The sequence below is a fragment of the Amblyomma maculatum genome, chromosome 10 (assembly GCF_055883805.1).
Source record: "Amblyomma maculatum isolate TAMU_Amacu chromosome 10, ASM5588380v1, whole genome shotgun sequence".
Classification (NCBI taxonomy): Eukaryota; Metazoa; Arthropoda; class Arachnida; order Ixodida; family Ixodidae; genus Amblyomma; species Amblyomma maculatum.
This window is the reverse complement of record NC_139353.1, coordinates 103,944,887-103,961,615: the sequence shown is the minus strand read 5'-3', so window position 1 is coordinate 103,961,615 and position 16,729 is coordinate 103,944,887. Positions and strand designations below refer to the sequence as shown.

Here is a 16,729-nt window from a genome sequence, read left to right as displayed (position 1 = left end):
CCCCGAAGGCCACGCCTAATAGAGAGGAAACCTGTCACCTTTGATTCACATTCAGGGCAGTGTTTTGCTACGTTTCGGAATACCGTAGGAGCAAGCTACTTTGACATTCTTGTAGAACTAAGACTTGTGTATTTGCCTGATATGCGCAGAAAGAGGTCGCGCTCTTTCCTTGCCGGGGGGGGGGGGGGGGGGGGGGGTATTTTGCAGATCTCATCATTGATTACACTGGCGGTTCGGGCTTGTTGGTAACACATGTGCACAAAAATAGCACAGGGACAGAAGAAGGGCAAGCAAGGGCACGCACTAGCGCTATAGCGCTCACTGTGTCCCTATTTTGTTCCTACGCTATTTTTGTTGTCATCGCAGATGCCATACCTGAGACAGCAGACATCTCCCTTGTGTGCAGGATCGGAAACCAGCCAAGCTGATAAGGCCTATTCAGAGGACAGCGAGAATGTGTGGCCCCTTTCAATACCGCCTCGGTTCCCGAGGCTCTTGCAGCGTTCGAGGACTGGAGCCAAGCGGGTGCCGGCGAGCGCCTGGTACAAGGTGCTGCGCCGCATGAATTCAGTGTAGTGAGGAGAAGCCTCAACATCAAGCTTGGCTGCATTCGTCAGAGCAGTTGCCAGACACCCTGGCGCCTCAACGACTGCCGGCACCATAGAGACGTGCTCTCCCCCCCCCCTCCCCTCGCGCCGCGGAATCCCAGTGCACTGGCCGTTGGCGCTTTCGAACAATCGAAAATTCCTGCCTCCGGAGAGGACAGTTCAGATGTCAACAGCTTTCGTTTCCTATAAAGAAGACACTGGCGTTTGTCGGGCGAGACCTTCGTGAGCGTCGTCGAGTGCAGTGCTGCTCGCCTGGAGCAGACGTGGCGGAGTCTCCGTGGCCGTTGCGGTTAGCGAAAGGAGCCTTGACATCCTGGACCGTAGCGTGATATTGCTTTGTATCTGAACAACCGAAAACTCTTGTCTTGGTTTTAAAAACAATATCTATTAAAAAGACTCGCAATGGTTTGCCTACCGTCCAAAAGTGCTTATACTGTCTGGCCTCTTGGTACGCCGGTCTATTGCTGCTTCAGGATAAGTAGGTGGTACAACGATGGTTCATAGCATCAACAATACGGAATTCCAAATTAGCTTGAACATGTTGGCTAGCGGCGGCAAGACGCGTAAAAAGTTCGGTAATACGTAGGACGCAAAACCAAGCTTTTAAAAGCAGCTTGATCAAAGAAGATTTCTCTCTATTATATGGAGTGCAGGTTCCAAATATGTGGTCTTAAAATAATCACGCCCAGACAAAAATAGTTCTGCCGCCTCATGTGTTGTAGCGATAGCTATGAAATACTGATACTCAACAGTGAAGGTATCCAGTAGCTTTGCTACTAGTCATTTTCACCTTCACTAGGAGCCTTGTTCCGCCTGCTCTTATTAATGCGCGTGCAACGCATGCACTATTAAGACAAATAGACAAGAAAAACACACCTACCACTGTTATGCATGCTTCGAGATAGTTTCATTTAAAAATTACTTGAAAGAAAACACAACTAAATTACGGTAATATATAAGCCTACCAGTCCGAAATGTTTAGGTAGAAAAACACCACGATCGTAAAAACAATTAAAGATAGCTTAGCTCTGCAATGCTGGATATATGTAGCGAAAAGCAATAATTTCTCCAGTCTTCTGTGCCGTTCGCCAACAGCTAAACTCTCTTTGCGCATCTAACTTCACCGGCGTTCTGTAATTCGTTTCAGAAAAGGAAAGGTGCAGCATCTGTCACTTGCGGAAGGATCCAACGCCCGGAGGCCTTGGTTGGTTGGTTGGTTTGTGGGGTTTAACGTCCCAAAGCAACTCAGGCTATGAGAGACGCCGTAGTGGAGGACTCCGGAAATTTCGACCACCTGGGGTTCTTTAACGTGCACTGACATCGCACAGCACACGGACGCCTTGCTTTTCGCCTCCACCGAAAAGCTGCCGCCGAGGCCGGGATTCGATCCCGCGTCCTTGGGAACAGTAGTCGAGCGTCGTAACCACTGCGCCACCCCGGCGGGGTGGAGGCCTTGGAGCGCAATGGCTCTCGCTTGGGCCACCCACCCCCTTCCCCTCTAGGCCTCAGGTCAGCCTCATGAATAACGGTTTGTGAATGAATAAATGAGTCACACCTGATGGCAGATGGGTGACGTCACATCCTTAATGTAACCATAATTGAGTGACCTAACTATTTTAGTTTTTGGTACCTTCAAATCGCGCGCCGATCGCAGTATCAGTGACTCGCGGAATCCCACTGTCATCCTCAAGGTTCAGTTCTGTTCAGTCGTGTCCGACTCTTCGCGACCCTATGAACTATTTTACGCCACGCTTTCCGGTCTCTCACTAGTTTCCTAACATCACATAACTTGAAGTCAAGAATTTGACGGAAGCCCGTCTGGTCGGGATGGGACATGACGAAAAATAAACGACACCGACCAAAAGAAGAAAGATGGAATGACGTTTCGGCTCCCTCACGGGAGCCTTGTCATTCCATCTTTTTTCTTTTGGTCGGTGTCGCTTATTTTTCGTCATCACATAACTTCATCTTCAGCACCTCCAGGATGCCATCTAACCTTCGCGTTCGCTGCCTACCCCTTCTCCGGTGACCCTCAACCTTTCCCAACATCAAATCTTTCTCCAGCGACTCCTCTCTTCTCATCAGATGACCAAAGTAGCTGAGCTTTAACTTTAGAATTTGACCCTCCAATGAGCAGTCAGGGTTTATGGTCGACAATATCGACTGATTAGATCTTCCGGCAGTTGCAGTCCAAGGAACACTCAAGAGTCTCCTCCAGCGCCACAATTCAAACACGTCAATTCTTCGGCGGTCAGCCTTCTTCACAGTCCAACTCTCGCATCCATACATCACAACCGGAAAGACCATAGCACGAGTTATACGGATCTTGGTTGCCAGTCTAATGTCTCTGCTCTTTACTAGGCGGTCAAGGCTAGCCATAGCTCTCTTTCCCAGAAGCAGGCGTCTCTAATTTAATGGCTGCAGTCTCCTTCCTGGGTAATCTTGGAGCTGAAGAAGAAAAAATCTGTCACAGCTTCCACTTCTTGTCCCTTGATGCTCAAAGACTCCAAGGCAAGACGCCATGATCTTTGTCTTTTTTAATGTTCATTTTAAGCCCAGACGTCTCACTCTCTTCTTGTACGCGCATCAGAAATCTCTTGAGTTCCACTTCGTTTTCAGCCAATAAAGTGCTATCATCCGCATATCTAGGTAGGTTGTTGATACGTTTCCCAGCAATCTTCACTCCAGCTGAAGACACGTCCGGACCGGCCGTCCTCATGATGCACTCAGAATATAGATTAAATAGGCGGGGTGACAGAATGCAGCCTTGTCTCACTCCTTTCTCAATCAGAATCCAATCAGTAAGACCATGCCCAGTTCTGACTGTGACCTCTTGCCCTTTATACAGGTTCCTGAGGAGACAGATGAGGTGAATTGAAACTCCCATCTCTTGGCGAGCTTGCCACAAACTGTTGTGATCTACGCAGTCAAATACTTTCGCATAATCAATAAAGCAGAATTAGATGGGTCTCTGGAACTCTCTTGCTTTTTCCATACTCCAGCGAAGGTTGGCAATCCGGCCTCTAGATCCTCTGCCCTTGCGAAATCCAGCTTGCACATCCGGAAACTTCCGATCCACATATTGCTGCAGTCTACCTTGCAGGATTTTCAACATCACCTTGCTAGCTTGCGAAATAAGCGCGACGTGCGGTAGTTGGAACAATCTTTGGCACTGCCTTTCTTTGTAATGGGGATGTAAACTGACCTCCACCAAACCTGTGGCCACTGCAGGATTGTCCAAATCTTCTGATTTAATGTATGCAGAATGTTACAGCATCATGGTTGAGGTTTTGAAGCAACTCAGCTGGAATGCCATCAATTCCGCTAGCTTTTTGCTCTTAGCAAGGCTGCGTAAGGCCCATTCAACTTCACTCTTCAGGATGCTCGGCTCGAGATCAGTAATCACAACCGCCTAATGTTGGGTTTACACATCCGGGTCCTTCTTGTACAGTTCTTCTGTGTATTCCTACCACCTCTTCTTTATATCTGAGGCTTCAGTGAGGTCCCTGCCTCGTTTGTCCTTTATCACGCCCAGCGTAGCACAGAAGCTTCCTTTGATGTGTTTGATTGTCTTATACAGAGCTCTTGTGTTCCTCAATTGGCTGTTCTTTTCAACTGCTTGGCACTGTATGTCTAGGAAGGCATTCTTATCTCTCTTTGCTATTTTCTGAAAATCCGCATTGAGAACCTTGTATCTTTCTCTTTCCCTCATAACTTTTGCATTCCTCCTTTCCTCAGCTATTTGAAAAGCCTCTTCAGATAACTAGTTTATTTTCTTGAATTTCTTTTGCTTTGGAACTACTTTAGTAGCCACTTCCTGTATTATATCACGAACATCAGTCCATATCTGTTCAGGTTCTCTGTCTTGTAGATCTAATTCTTGAAATCGATTCCTCACTTCCACAGCATATTCTAATGGAATTTGATCCAGATCATACCTGAAAGGCCTTCTAGTTTTCTGCGTTTTCCTCAATCTAAGCTTAAAATTGGCAAAAAGAAGCTGATGATCGGTGCCGCAATTGGCCCCAGGCCTTGTTTTTGCTGCTTGTATAACACTTCTCCATCTCTGCCGGAAAAGAATGTAATCAATCTGATTCCTGTACAGACCGTCCGGTGAATTCTATGTGTACTCTTGTGCTGTTGAAAAGAAGTATTCGCTATGGTGAGGTTCTTTTCCGGACAGAACTCTACTAGCCTCTGCCAAGCTTCATTGCGCTCACCAAGACCGAACTTGCCTGTAATTCCGGAAATTTTTCCACTCCCCACCTTAGCATTCCAGTCTCTTATGAGAAAAAGGACGTCTGAATGGAGTGCGGTCTAAAAGGCATTGCGGGTCAGCATAAAATCTCTCAACGTCAGCTTCTTCAGCAGTAGTGGTTGGTGCATAGACTTGGATAACTGTCATGTTGAAAGGGTGACCTTGGATCCGAAGTGAAATCATTCGGTTGTATTTGTAGTTGTACCCTAGCACTGCTTTGCCCATTCTTCTGTTTACTATAACAGTGACCCCATTCCTTCTCCTAGATTCGTTCCCACAATAAAATACATAATGGTCACCGGAATACATTTTCCCATTCCGGTCCACTTGAGCCCGCTGATACCCAAAATATCAATGTTCAACTTGTTCATTTCTCGCATGACGACATCCAGTTTACCTTGCGTCATAGATCTTACATTCCATGTTGCTATGTGATATATCTCCTTGCAACATCGGACTTTCCGGTCGCTTCCCGACACATCCACAACTGAGCGTCCTTTTGGCTTTAGCCCAGCCGCTTCATTCGTCCTTGAGCTACTAGGAATCGCCCTTTGTTTAGCCCCAGTAGCATGTGGGACGCCGTCCAACCTGGGGGGCTCATCTTCCGGCACCCTATCATTAATTCTATTGTGACTGTCCATAGGGTTTTGTTGACAGGAAATACTGGAGTGGGTTGCCATTACGTTGTCCAGTGAATCACATTTTGTCAGAACTCTCTGCCGTGACCTGTCTATCTTGAGTGGCCCTACAAAGCAGAACTCACGACTTCATCGAGTTTCGCAAGCCCCTCCTCCACGACATGGCAGTGATCCATGAAGGGGATCCTCAAGGTGGTCAAGCGGAATTATGAAGAGCGTTTCATGATCCGACAGTGGGTAAACTCTCCTCGTCTTCCATGTCGAGCGCGTCTAACTTGACTGGCGTTCTATAATTCGTATACAGGAAAGGTAAGGCGCAGCATTTGTCACTCGCGGAAGGCAAGAAGCGTCGCCTGGCGGCTTTGGAGCACACTCGTTCTCGCTTGGTCCTCATAGCTGACGACAGATGAGTGACGTCACATCCTTGACATCAACCTAATTGAGTGACTTAGCTATTTTAGTCTTTGGTGCTTTCAAACGCAATATCTCTTACGGAATCCCGCTATCATCCTCAGGGTAGACAAGCGGAATTATGAAAAGCGTTTCATGACCTTGGTGTTTTACATATTTTGCTGTTGAGGGTTTAAGGTACAAATATAACTTTATCATTAGGCGACATTTTTACGGGAAGGGTACCAGTGTGAAGCTTAAAAAAAAAACAATTTGACGGTCGATTTTACCGGCAGCTTCCAATCTTTTTTTAGGACATCTTGTCCTGAGCCTCCACAATATCTGTTTCGGTATAGGGGTACGGGTAAAAAAATGTTGAGCAAGCTTTTGTACAATTGTTTCCTAGATACACTACTAAGATACTCAACCGAAAATTGGACACGCAAAATTTGTAACGCTAAAACAGCTTCTCTTAAATATCCAGTCTGGCCGGATAACTAGACACAACAAAGTCCAGCATCACGTTACCTAAGCGCATCTGCTTCATTGTGCGCAAAAAAGGGTCTGTTTGATCGCGCAAAAAAAAAGGAAATCTTGATACAAGTTGTCGCTGAAACAAGTTCAAAAGACCAAGGCCACCCCTTTTCATGGGAAAAAAGGAATTAGTGCGCCTAGTTGGCTCCCATTTTGAGCTGGGATCCCGTTTTTCACTGGCATATATTGTAAAGGACTTTAAAAACAAGCACCACCCAATAATCCTTACGGCATCCGGTTTGTACCCGTACAAAGTGACATGATTAATCCACAGCATTTGGGATACGCGGATGTCATTTAGGCACGCCGAAGAGAATGTACGATCGGTCAGGGACAACGTCATTGAAAGTGTCACATTTCTCAAAGATGTTCTCCGCAGTCAGCCTGAGCAGTCTCAATGAATGGATGCGATTGACGCATTGATCACAATGAAAAAGTTATAAGACATCGCTTAAGTCAAAGGTAGGCTAGTGATTTCTATGCTTGTATGCACTTTGTTGACCGGCAATGAAGAAAACAAAAAAAAAACGTGTCACGACCGTTTCACGTGGTACAGCGGTGAAGCGCTCGGCTGGGGATCCACTAGATGGAGGTTGGATTCCCGGATGGAAACAAATTTTTGTTGTTGTTTGTTTAATGAGGATGAGTCACACACCTCTTAAGCTTTGCTAGGCAAACGCTGGAGGAGCTTGGCGATGGGGCTGAGCAGCTGGCCTAGGCTGTGACGCTACGGCATACGGTATACGCGCGCGAAGCTCGGCTCCGACCCTCCTAGTGAAGCTTTTCTCTTAGAAAGGTGAAATGGTGGCGAGGAGACAAGCGTGCAGTAGTAGCGGCGGCGCACATGGGCAGTACCGTGCGCCTGCGGCGAAAGGTGAGGCGACGGCTGTGGGGACGGCGGCCACCTGCACTGCGCGTGACGTCGCTCGGTTTCGCGCATGCGCACAATATGGCTTTGGCAGCATACTGCCCACGCAAAGCTTGACTCCGACCTTCGTAGTGAAGCTTATCGCTTCAAAGCTTAGGACTGGGAAGTGGAGAGGATAAGCGGTAATCATCAAGCAAGGCTTTTACACAGGACATGGTGACTGGAAAATCTGCACTTCTTAGTGTACAGTTTAGAGAAAAATGACAAGACGTTCGCACGTTGGGCTCAGATATGAAAATTATTGCCAAAATAAACAACACAATACCCAAAAAGTGCATTCTCTGATTAACCAAAAAACCGTGTCTCGTTGTCAGAATAGCAACAGAAGTGACAATTACATGTTTGTTAAGTCCATGTTTACGTTTGTTAAGTCCGTGTTTACGCATGATAGCTGTAAGGTCGCGAATAGTGAATGTTTACTTGGGTTTTCCTTTTGTGTGTGTTTGTGTGTTTCCTCCCGTTTCGGAGAGCCGGCCCGCGAGGCGCGTGGGTGGAGCGGCGCCCTAGGCGCCCGTACCCAGGGGGGCGGGGGGGGGGACCTTTCTTTTTGTTTTTGTTCACAGTGTGAAGTGTCCCTTCGTGTTCGCGTTGTCTGTTTTATGTCTTTCTTGAGGGTCGGGGGGTCTCGCGCATTGAAAGGCGCTCGGCCGTTCTGCGTTTGGCCTGGTGGTTAGCGCGCGAGGCTCCGAACGCCGTCGGCGGACCCGTCGAGTGCACGTTGGGTGTTTGTTTTCTTTGGTATGTGTAACAGGCAGCCGTAAATTTCGTGCGCGTCCTCGAGAGTGGAATGCCAGTGGTGGAAAGGCCGGGGTTGGGACGCTTCGGCGAACTGGACCTCGGCTACGATTTTCCACGAATCTGTGTGAACGGGGAGGGGACACCAAGGACGTTTTCACGAAAATGTGGGGCCGCGCGAAAACGACGAGGTGCGATGGGTGACCCGGGGAGTTGTGGCCCGAGCGACGGAGAAGACGGACGTTCTCCTGGTACGCTCGCTTGGGACGACGGACGGTCCTAAGCCGGAGGGCGACCCAACTCAGTGTCTCTTCAGTTTTTTATTTCGACTTTGCTGTGCTTGTTTATCTAACCAACGAATTATCTTAATTAAACCAGCTTGTTAATTTAATTCAGCCCATTGAAATTCTTTCGGCGAAGCAAGGAGACGGGACCTTAAACAACAAGAAGAAAAAAAAAGAACTTCAAGAAACATCAAAAAGAAGTTTACTGGCGCAGCCGAAGACAGGATCACAGTCTCCCGTCAGCCTTCGGCGATCACAAAACAACTTGTTCAGCAGGAAGACTTCCGGGCCGATGGACAGCGCCTGAGGAGGAGGTCTCCGTTGAAAGAAGGCAGCACGAGAAGACAGCAACATTGTGGCCGACGGACTGAGCCATCATTTCAGATCGATGGACCGACACTGAAGCTGAAGGAGCTAGCGGCGCAGCATCGAAAGACGCCCAGAATGGTGGCCAACGGACTGAGCCATCAGTGCGCGTAAGGTGCGAGCCGCGCAGGCAGCGAAAGACGCCCCGCGCATCACGGCCAACGGACCGAGCTAGCGGTGCTCAGCGCATCAAGGAACTGAAATCAAGCGCGCCAGCCAAGTGATCAGGCAGCGAAAGTGACATCAGTTACTGATGGACTAGCGCTGGACTGCTCGTGTGTTTTCCAAGGTTTACATCGCGCACTGGCAGCGCAGAGGAGCAAAGCCCGGGCGCAGGAACGGCAGACGACGCGGTAGTCGGGGAAAGCAGGGTGGCTACGCCAGCGGAAAGGTGAGTGGCCCTTATGCTGGTCCTCAGAACCCACTGGTGCCGTGCGTTTTGTAGCGTGTAACAGGAATTGTGCATGATACTACGTAGCAGTGCAAGGGTTGCGATAATGAGTGCGGAGGAGAGCGGGAGCGATAGCGGAGATTCCAGAGCAGAGGAGGTGACAGGGGCAGATGAGAGAATGGGAACAAAAGGGCCTGCGGGAGCAGATGGGGGCGCTGGGGAAACCCTCGATTCAGCTATGCGACGGCTGGAAATGGAGCTGGAGCTGAGCAAAACCACGCTGCTCATCGAGCGAGAGAAAACGCCGAAGTTGGAGCTGCACAGCGGTTTACTGAAGTGCTCGCACTCAGGCGGGAGGCAAATGCGCGAAGACAGGCTGGCGTATTTTGCTAACCGCCTAAATAGTTTGCTCACACCGATTCCGACAGACCCAGAAGTGCCGGTATGGCTGGAGGGACTCGAGGGCATATTCCGCTCCTATCAGGTGCCCGACAATGTTAAGAGCCATTTAGTTTTGCCCCTTATGACCAAGAGAATCCCGCACCTGTTCTCAAAGCTTTCTACCGAAGAGCTAGATAATTACGACAGGGTCAAAAAGACCATTTTATCTGAGCTGCGACTGTCTCCAGGTGATTATCTAAGGCAGTTCCAAAATGCGCTGCCGGCTGAGAACGAGACCTGGCAACATTTTGCGTCGCGAATCGAAAGCTACCATGCTTTTTATACGGCGGCGAGGGGAATCAAGACGCTCGAGGACGTGATTGATCTTAATGTGGCAGATCAGATGAAGCAGGCACTGAGCACTGAGGCTCACAAGTATGTCAAACGAGAGGAAGGGGACAGCTGGGTGAAGCCACACGAGATAGCAAATTTGATGGAGGCTTTCGAGGATTTCGAAGGAAATGGGTCAGGAAGGAAACACATAATTGCAGGCCGACGCCCCTCTGGCAAACAACAACCAACTTTGCAAAAATCAACTCTTTCTTCGCCGGCGCACCCAGGGTCTTCCAAATCTCCTGCGTGCTTCATTTGTAATGGCCCACATTTTGCAAGGTCTTGCCCTGAAAACCGCACCAACAGGGGAGCCGGCAACATGCTGGGGAATAGAGAAAACATTGTAGGGCAGGAGAGTTGTGGAGATGCTGGCAGCGGCGGCGGCGGATCCATGGTTGAGGCCGGACGGGGAGGTACCGTTGATGTTCAGACTTGCACAGTATCATTATTAAGGAAAGAAGTCTCACGGGAATACGTCAACCTGAGATGTGGTGACGCGGTTCTGCGAGCGCTAGTTGACAGTGGCACCGAAATAACTGTCGTAACAGAGGGCGCGCTACCTAACAATGGGACAGAGAAGGTGGGCGATGTCACACTTGTTGGCGCCTTTGGTAATAGAGTGCTAGCAAAACTAGCTCGAGTTCCACTCAGCTTAGAGGCAGGCCAGAGTCAGCATGTCGGGAAAAGCGCGTCACTGCTCTGCGCCGTAACAGGGGAACCGGCTTCCAGGGAGGCAGACTGCCTGCTTTCTGCAGACGCTTGGCACACGCTTGAACAACAAGCACGCAACAGCGGTTGCGAGGTGCCCGATATGAGAGGACGGGCGGCTGTCACCTTGGAGGCAGGTAGCGGCGAGAGAGGTAGAACCTCGCTCGTTGGAAAACGCCGAGAGGGACCGCAGAGCGGAGGAGGTTATTGGAGACGCAGAAGGAAGACGTGGCGCAAAACTGAGAGTAGCATAGGAACTAGGGGTAGGCTGCGGCAAAATCAAACATGCGCATAGCAATCACCGGCACCTCTATCATGGCGCAACAGGCCACCAGAGCTGTTGAAGCCCACTGTGGTTTCCGAGGGCAGGCACGGGGACCACTCTGAAAAATGTTTTCGTGTCGGATGCGTTCGCATGGTGCCATGCTAGATGCCTCGCATGCGGCGGTTGCCTTGTGTCTCAGTACCTAATTGTTGAAAGTGGCGTTACGTTTTTTTGTGCGTTGTAATGAAGTTGTGACGACCTTTGTGTTATTTATCCTGTGCAACAACTAGTGAGGTTGTGGTAACGATCTTAAGAGGGGCGTGTAAGGTCGTCAATAGTGCATGTTTACTCGGGTTTTCCTTTTGTGTGTGTGTGTTTCCTCCCGTTTCGGAGAGCCGGCCCGCGAGGCGCGCGGGTGGAGCGGCGCCCGTACCCAAGGAGGAGGGACCTTTTTCTTGTTTTTGTGTACAGTGTGAAGTGTCCCTTCATGTGCGCGTTGTGCGCGGGTGGTCTCGCGCATTGAAAGGCGCTCGGCTGTTCTTTGTTTGGCCTGGTGGTTAGCGCGCGAGGCTCCGAACGCCGTCGGCGGAATCCGTCGAGTGCCCGTTGGGTGTTTTTTTTTTCTTTGGTATTTGTAACAGGCAGCCGTAAATTTCGTGCGCGTCCTCGAGAGTGGAATGCTAGTGGTGGAAGGGCCGGGGTTGGGACGCTTCGGCGAACTGGACCTCGGCTACGATTTTTCACGAATCTGTGTGAACGGGGGGGGGGGGGGGGGGGGGACACCAAGGACGTTTTCACGGAAACGTGGGGCAGTGCGAAAACGACGAGGTGCGATGGGTGGCCCGGGGAGTTGCGGCCCGAGCGACGGAGAAGACGGACGTTCTCCCGGTACGCTCGCTTGGGACGACGGACGGTCCTAAGCCGGAGGGCGACCCAACTCAGTGTCTCTTCTGTTCTTTATTTCAACTGTGCTGTGCCTGTTTATTTAACCAACCCATTATCTTAATTAAATCAGTTTGTTAATTTAATTCGGCCCATTGAAATTCTTTGGTCGAAGCAAGGAGACGGGACCGTAAACAACAACAAGAAGAAAAAAAAGAACTTCAAGAAACATCAAAAATAAGTTTACCATAGCCACTTCCAAAACCTGAGATCTGACAGCAGTCAGTAGAAAATGCTTCAACGACATGATGCGATTGTACTTTTAGCTTTCGAAGCATAGTGAGGGCGTCAATCTTCGGAAACATTGCATGAAATACGAATGTTTTGCTCCGAGTTCAACCCAAAGTTATTGGCAGTTGAACATCACAACTGGAGATATCATTTCAGTTTATTCTTTCAGAATTACCATACATTAGAGCACACATATACACAGGCATGAATGCATGGAATAAGCATCTGCTTGACGTCTCCGGAAGTAGGCCTTCTGCCGCTCTTTTAAGTAAGGAGTTTCTGTTCTTGACAAAAACAGCGACGCCCATTATTAAATGTGTATTTTGCTTTCTACAACGGGAGATCATCAAGCCATTTTTTAGTTAACGGCACGTTAGCCGTATGTACATAATTTTGCCGCACCATTGTTGCTAATAAATTTCAGTTACCCTGGTTCGCATATTCATCTTCTATACCCTCAGTGCCTCCTCAAACTACAGCTAGCTTCATGTTCAATTGAGAAAACAGCTTCGCAGTCATCCGTCTGTGACACTGAAAATGTTTTTAAGTACATCTGCGATATTTATAAGAAAACCAGAGTGATCTTTATTGATCTTATGTGAATGCCTGTCAGGATACTTTTGGATATATCTAGTCAGTATAAAGTTTCAGTATTCATCAGAGTTAGAAGCGCGATGCTTTACGACCACTCAGATCACCTCGTTTTTGAAGCCTAGCAAGTATAATATCACCTGTAAAAGTAGTGGCACATGATGTCTATGAGCAGGATGTGGGCAGCCGAGCGCAAAAGTCCGGCAGCGTAGTTGATAATCTCACGCACCGTGATCGGAGGCTTCGGTCTTTCCATCTGAAAGTGTTGCACGTATACAAATTTATATCACCAAGGCTACAAAGTATTTTAATTTGATTGCAGTCTGAACAATTCTGACGTACTTCGGGACGACAAAGTGCCGCACGAACTATGCCTACGCCATCGGAACGTGTAAAAATGCTAAGCAAGCATTTAAGTAGCATTCCTATAATTGCTGAACTGTTTGCCATGGAAACCTCTTAAAGGTACCCGGCGAACTTGAAGACACTACGTATACCTTTCCTTAGCATAAAATGTAACAATTGCTGAAAAGCGTACATTTTAGAGGTTACAAGGTTGGCTGAGACTTTGAAAATGGCTTCCAAAAATTGCCTGCTAGACTTTAGGGTAGTTATGAAAGGTCTGGCTACGAAATATGCCAAGAAACGTAAAAATATATGCTGGTTGTATCAGAGTTAAACATTGGGTAGATATCTTGAGTATACATGTTACATCCATTTTGTATATAAACTCATATGCCATTTTCTCACACAGCACTGGGTGGAGAGACTAAAAATGTGACAAATAATATAAATAGCCATGTTACACCAACGACCGTGGCTATTTGCTTGAAGCTAAAATATATTTGTTACATAGTCTTGTTTTCCTCTTCCGAACAACCAAATTGCCAACCATGACTGAATATTTATTTATATGCATTCAAATTGGGTTCGGATATTATATTCTAGCCTCTCGACTGTTTATTGACAAAACAAATTCTGAACCCTTCCTAATTCATCCTTATTGGGAAGAGGCTTCACTTTTACGAATTATTATGCAATCTACAGTGCATTTTGCCTGTAGTGGACTACTGAAACATCTTACTGCATTCAGGTATGTGGTTTCTTTGGGACGTTAAACCCCACAAACCAACCAACCATCAGGTATGTGGTTTGAAATATATAATGTCCAGATGTACGCTAAATTAGGATTTGGGCATACAGGCGGGTATTTTCAGGCTAAAGCTCTGCACGAAATTCTGATTTGTGGAATTCACATTGTGGAAGCAGCTTAACCGAGCTTACAAAGGCGTAACGTTACATGAAGATGAGAATTAGGGCCGTTAATTTGTATCGTGCTTTCTCGTGACAGGCACCGCTGAATAAACTGAAGGGCATGTTTAACTAACTTTCATTGTTAAAGATCGTCACGCCGATGGTGCGTACCAGGCAAAGTCGACTCAGCAGCGCTCCCTCGAAGAGGTATACTAGTTAATATGCAAGCTATGCTTCTTGAACCGCTACTTTAATGTTTTGCATTTTATGGCACGAATGAGAAACCTAACCGCTTCCAGACAGGTAAGAATGATCAATTTCACTGGACCCAGCTATCCAAACTGCCTGATTTCTACAATCCGTTTCAGATGGCATTGATGGTAGAATAACTTGAAGAAAAAAAAAAAAGAAAAACGCCCCAATCGAGTTTTTGTTCCTTTATATTGGCATAGGTACTTCATTTCTACCAAGAAACCATATCCTATGGTGGCATCGAAGGCACATACCCAATTCGTAGACACTGAATGCTTTCAGTTTTGAAGCATGCATGCATGTATGCACAAAAAGGGGCACAAACGTACAAGAAACACTGTATATCGTCCTCATTTCAAGAACAAATAATCGCGTACAATTCTTTAGAAGATATGCATGAAGCATGTTTCATTGCATGCTTCCGCTAATATACATTATAAACGAATATTTGTGCATATGCAGGACATGGCTGCACACTTTGCCATTGGAAGTTGCAAACGGCAGCTCGGTGCTGCAAGGGCAAAGCAAGAATTAAATTGGGAGCTCCTTCACGCTAGACGGCAAAAATTACGGTTAAAACAATTTCATAGTATATACCATTCTTTGGTAAATATAGAAAGAGATAAGTATATTAGACGTCCCTACTATGTCTCTGAACGTACAGACTCGTTTAAAAGTACGTGAAACCCCTTGTCGTACAAGCATATTTAAGGCGTCATTTTTCCCCAAGCAGTTTCAGAGTGGAACCAGTTCTCTCGTGATGTTGTCAGCGATGATGTTTTCGATGTTGAGTTGAGGGTTGCCTGTAGCTCTGAGTATCCAATTTTTGATATTCATTGGTTTTGAGCATTGTGCATGCATAATGCGTAATTCATTAGCCTTATAGCAGAAGCTCATGTGTCTTTGGTCTGCGTCTAACTTTGTCGACTTCCATCCCCCACCCTCCCTGCTGTAATGCCTATGGGTGCTGTGGGAACTGAATAAATACTATATAAGTAAATAATTGCGATTAGCGAATTTCTATTCTATTTAAATTAAGTAGCAACAGAGATATGCATGCGCACATCTCTTGGTTTCGAATTCATATCTGTGTTAGCTATTTCAAGTAATCTTGTAGAAAGTTGACAAGGAGCTACTGAGAAGTCATAGGAAGTGTAATGAAGCCTGCTCTCATCATTTTTATTTTTATGTCATGCCCAAGATAACTCTTTGCTCTGATATCACAGATGCTGCTCAAAAATGTGACCCTTGTCCTGCATCTTACTAGTAAAGGAAAAAAAAAAAGAAATATGCAATAATTTTATCTATTTATAATATTCAAGAACTTTAGACAGGCATGCATATTGAATCGCGATGACTTCGCTTGACCGCAACTTGGAGCTCTCGCAATAATATCGCGTACAAAGCTCCCACTGTGATCAACTTTCATTTTTAATGCTAGTGTCCTTTCTAACTTGTCGGAGAACAGAGTGTCCTTCTGTGTTTCACCGCATACCTAAAGCGGCCTACCAAGTCCTTGTTCTGGCTATCAGACGTGGCAGGACAATATATACTAATTTATACTCGCGAGACTTCATCAGAGAATTGGTGAACAAAATTCTGAAACCAAAGCGTCTTCATGTCTAAGGCCGAATGTTGTTCTTAAGTCTTTGCTGGAGCAGCTGAGCTATTTTTCACGCAATGAACACCGATTATTTAAACGTAATAAACCATCACTCAGCAAGGGCGTGAAAACTGTACGCCGTAGAAAAAGCAGGTGGAAATTAGCGCTGAAATATTCCATGTCATTTGTGCTTCTTTCAAGTACCTCGTCTTAGGCATTCTGTAGTTCAAAATATTGAAACATATGCCCTGGAAATTCTTCTACGCAATTATATCTGGGTAATGTGTGTGCAATATTGATTTAAATCTATCCTCACAAATCGGCATTTTTTCATGGATCAGCAAACACTAATACTAAAATACTGAAAGGCATCGCACCGACTTGATGAAGTCATCGTAGTTCTGTAGCGGTCCCAAGAAGAGGGGAGGCAGGTAGACTACATACGCCAGTGTCTTCCAATACTCGGGCCAGCCCGTAGAGCCGGCGTTCTCTTTGTCAGATGACATGTAATCCATGCAGAAGCTGAAGCAGCGGAGTACCGTCCAATAGAAGGCCACCACGCTCATGAAATAGCAGTAGTCACCGTGGCTTTCATAGACAACCTGAAAGGGGCAAGATGCTGTCCACTCAGATCAATATAAGGGGTTACAACCTACACCGGATATTTTGCATAGCCATCTGCAAAGCATTATAAATTTCGGTGCATTACATCGATAGCGCAAGCTCTCTTTTTAGAGAGATAAAGTGGTGATGGGGGAAAAGGCGCTCTGTTATTATGTTACGAGCAACAGTAAAAAGATGGCGTTAAGGAGACAACTGAAAAGGCACTATGACTTGAAGGCCGCAAGCAAGAAAATATTTAGTGGGCGTGCTTCTTACAGTAAATAGAGACAGGCGTTTATTGCATACAAAGGCAGACAATTCGGTAGCAAAGTTAATTATGTGCCCTGCTACAATGGGCACGGGAAGAGGAGAAG

General features: G+C 47.0%; 1 protein-coding gene across 1 annotated transcript in view; it reads right to left on the bottom strand.

Moving 5' to 3' along the window:
* Positions 1 to 16,729, bottom strand: part of LOC146177166 (protein-cysteine N-palmitoyltransferase HHAT-like) — a 53,396-nt gene that overhangs the window by 23,091 nt on the left and 13,576 nt on the right. Inside the window, exons 2-3 of the mRNA XM_084583107.1 lie at positions 16,130 to 16,354; positions 12,784 to 12,899 (exon numbers count right to left, since the gene is read on the bottom strand). Of these exons, the coding sequence (XP_084439233.1) occupies positions 12,784 to 12,899; positions 16,130 to 16,354 (341 nt within the window). The remainder of the gene's footprint in view (positions 1 to 12,783; positions 12,900 to 16,129; positions 16,355 to 16,729) is intronic.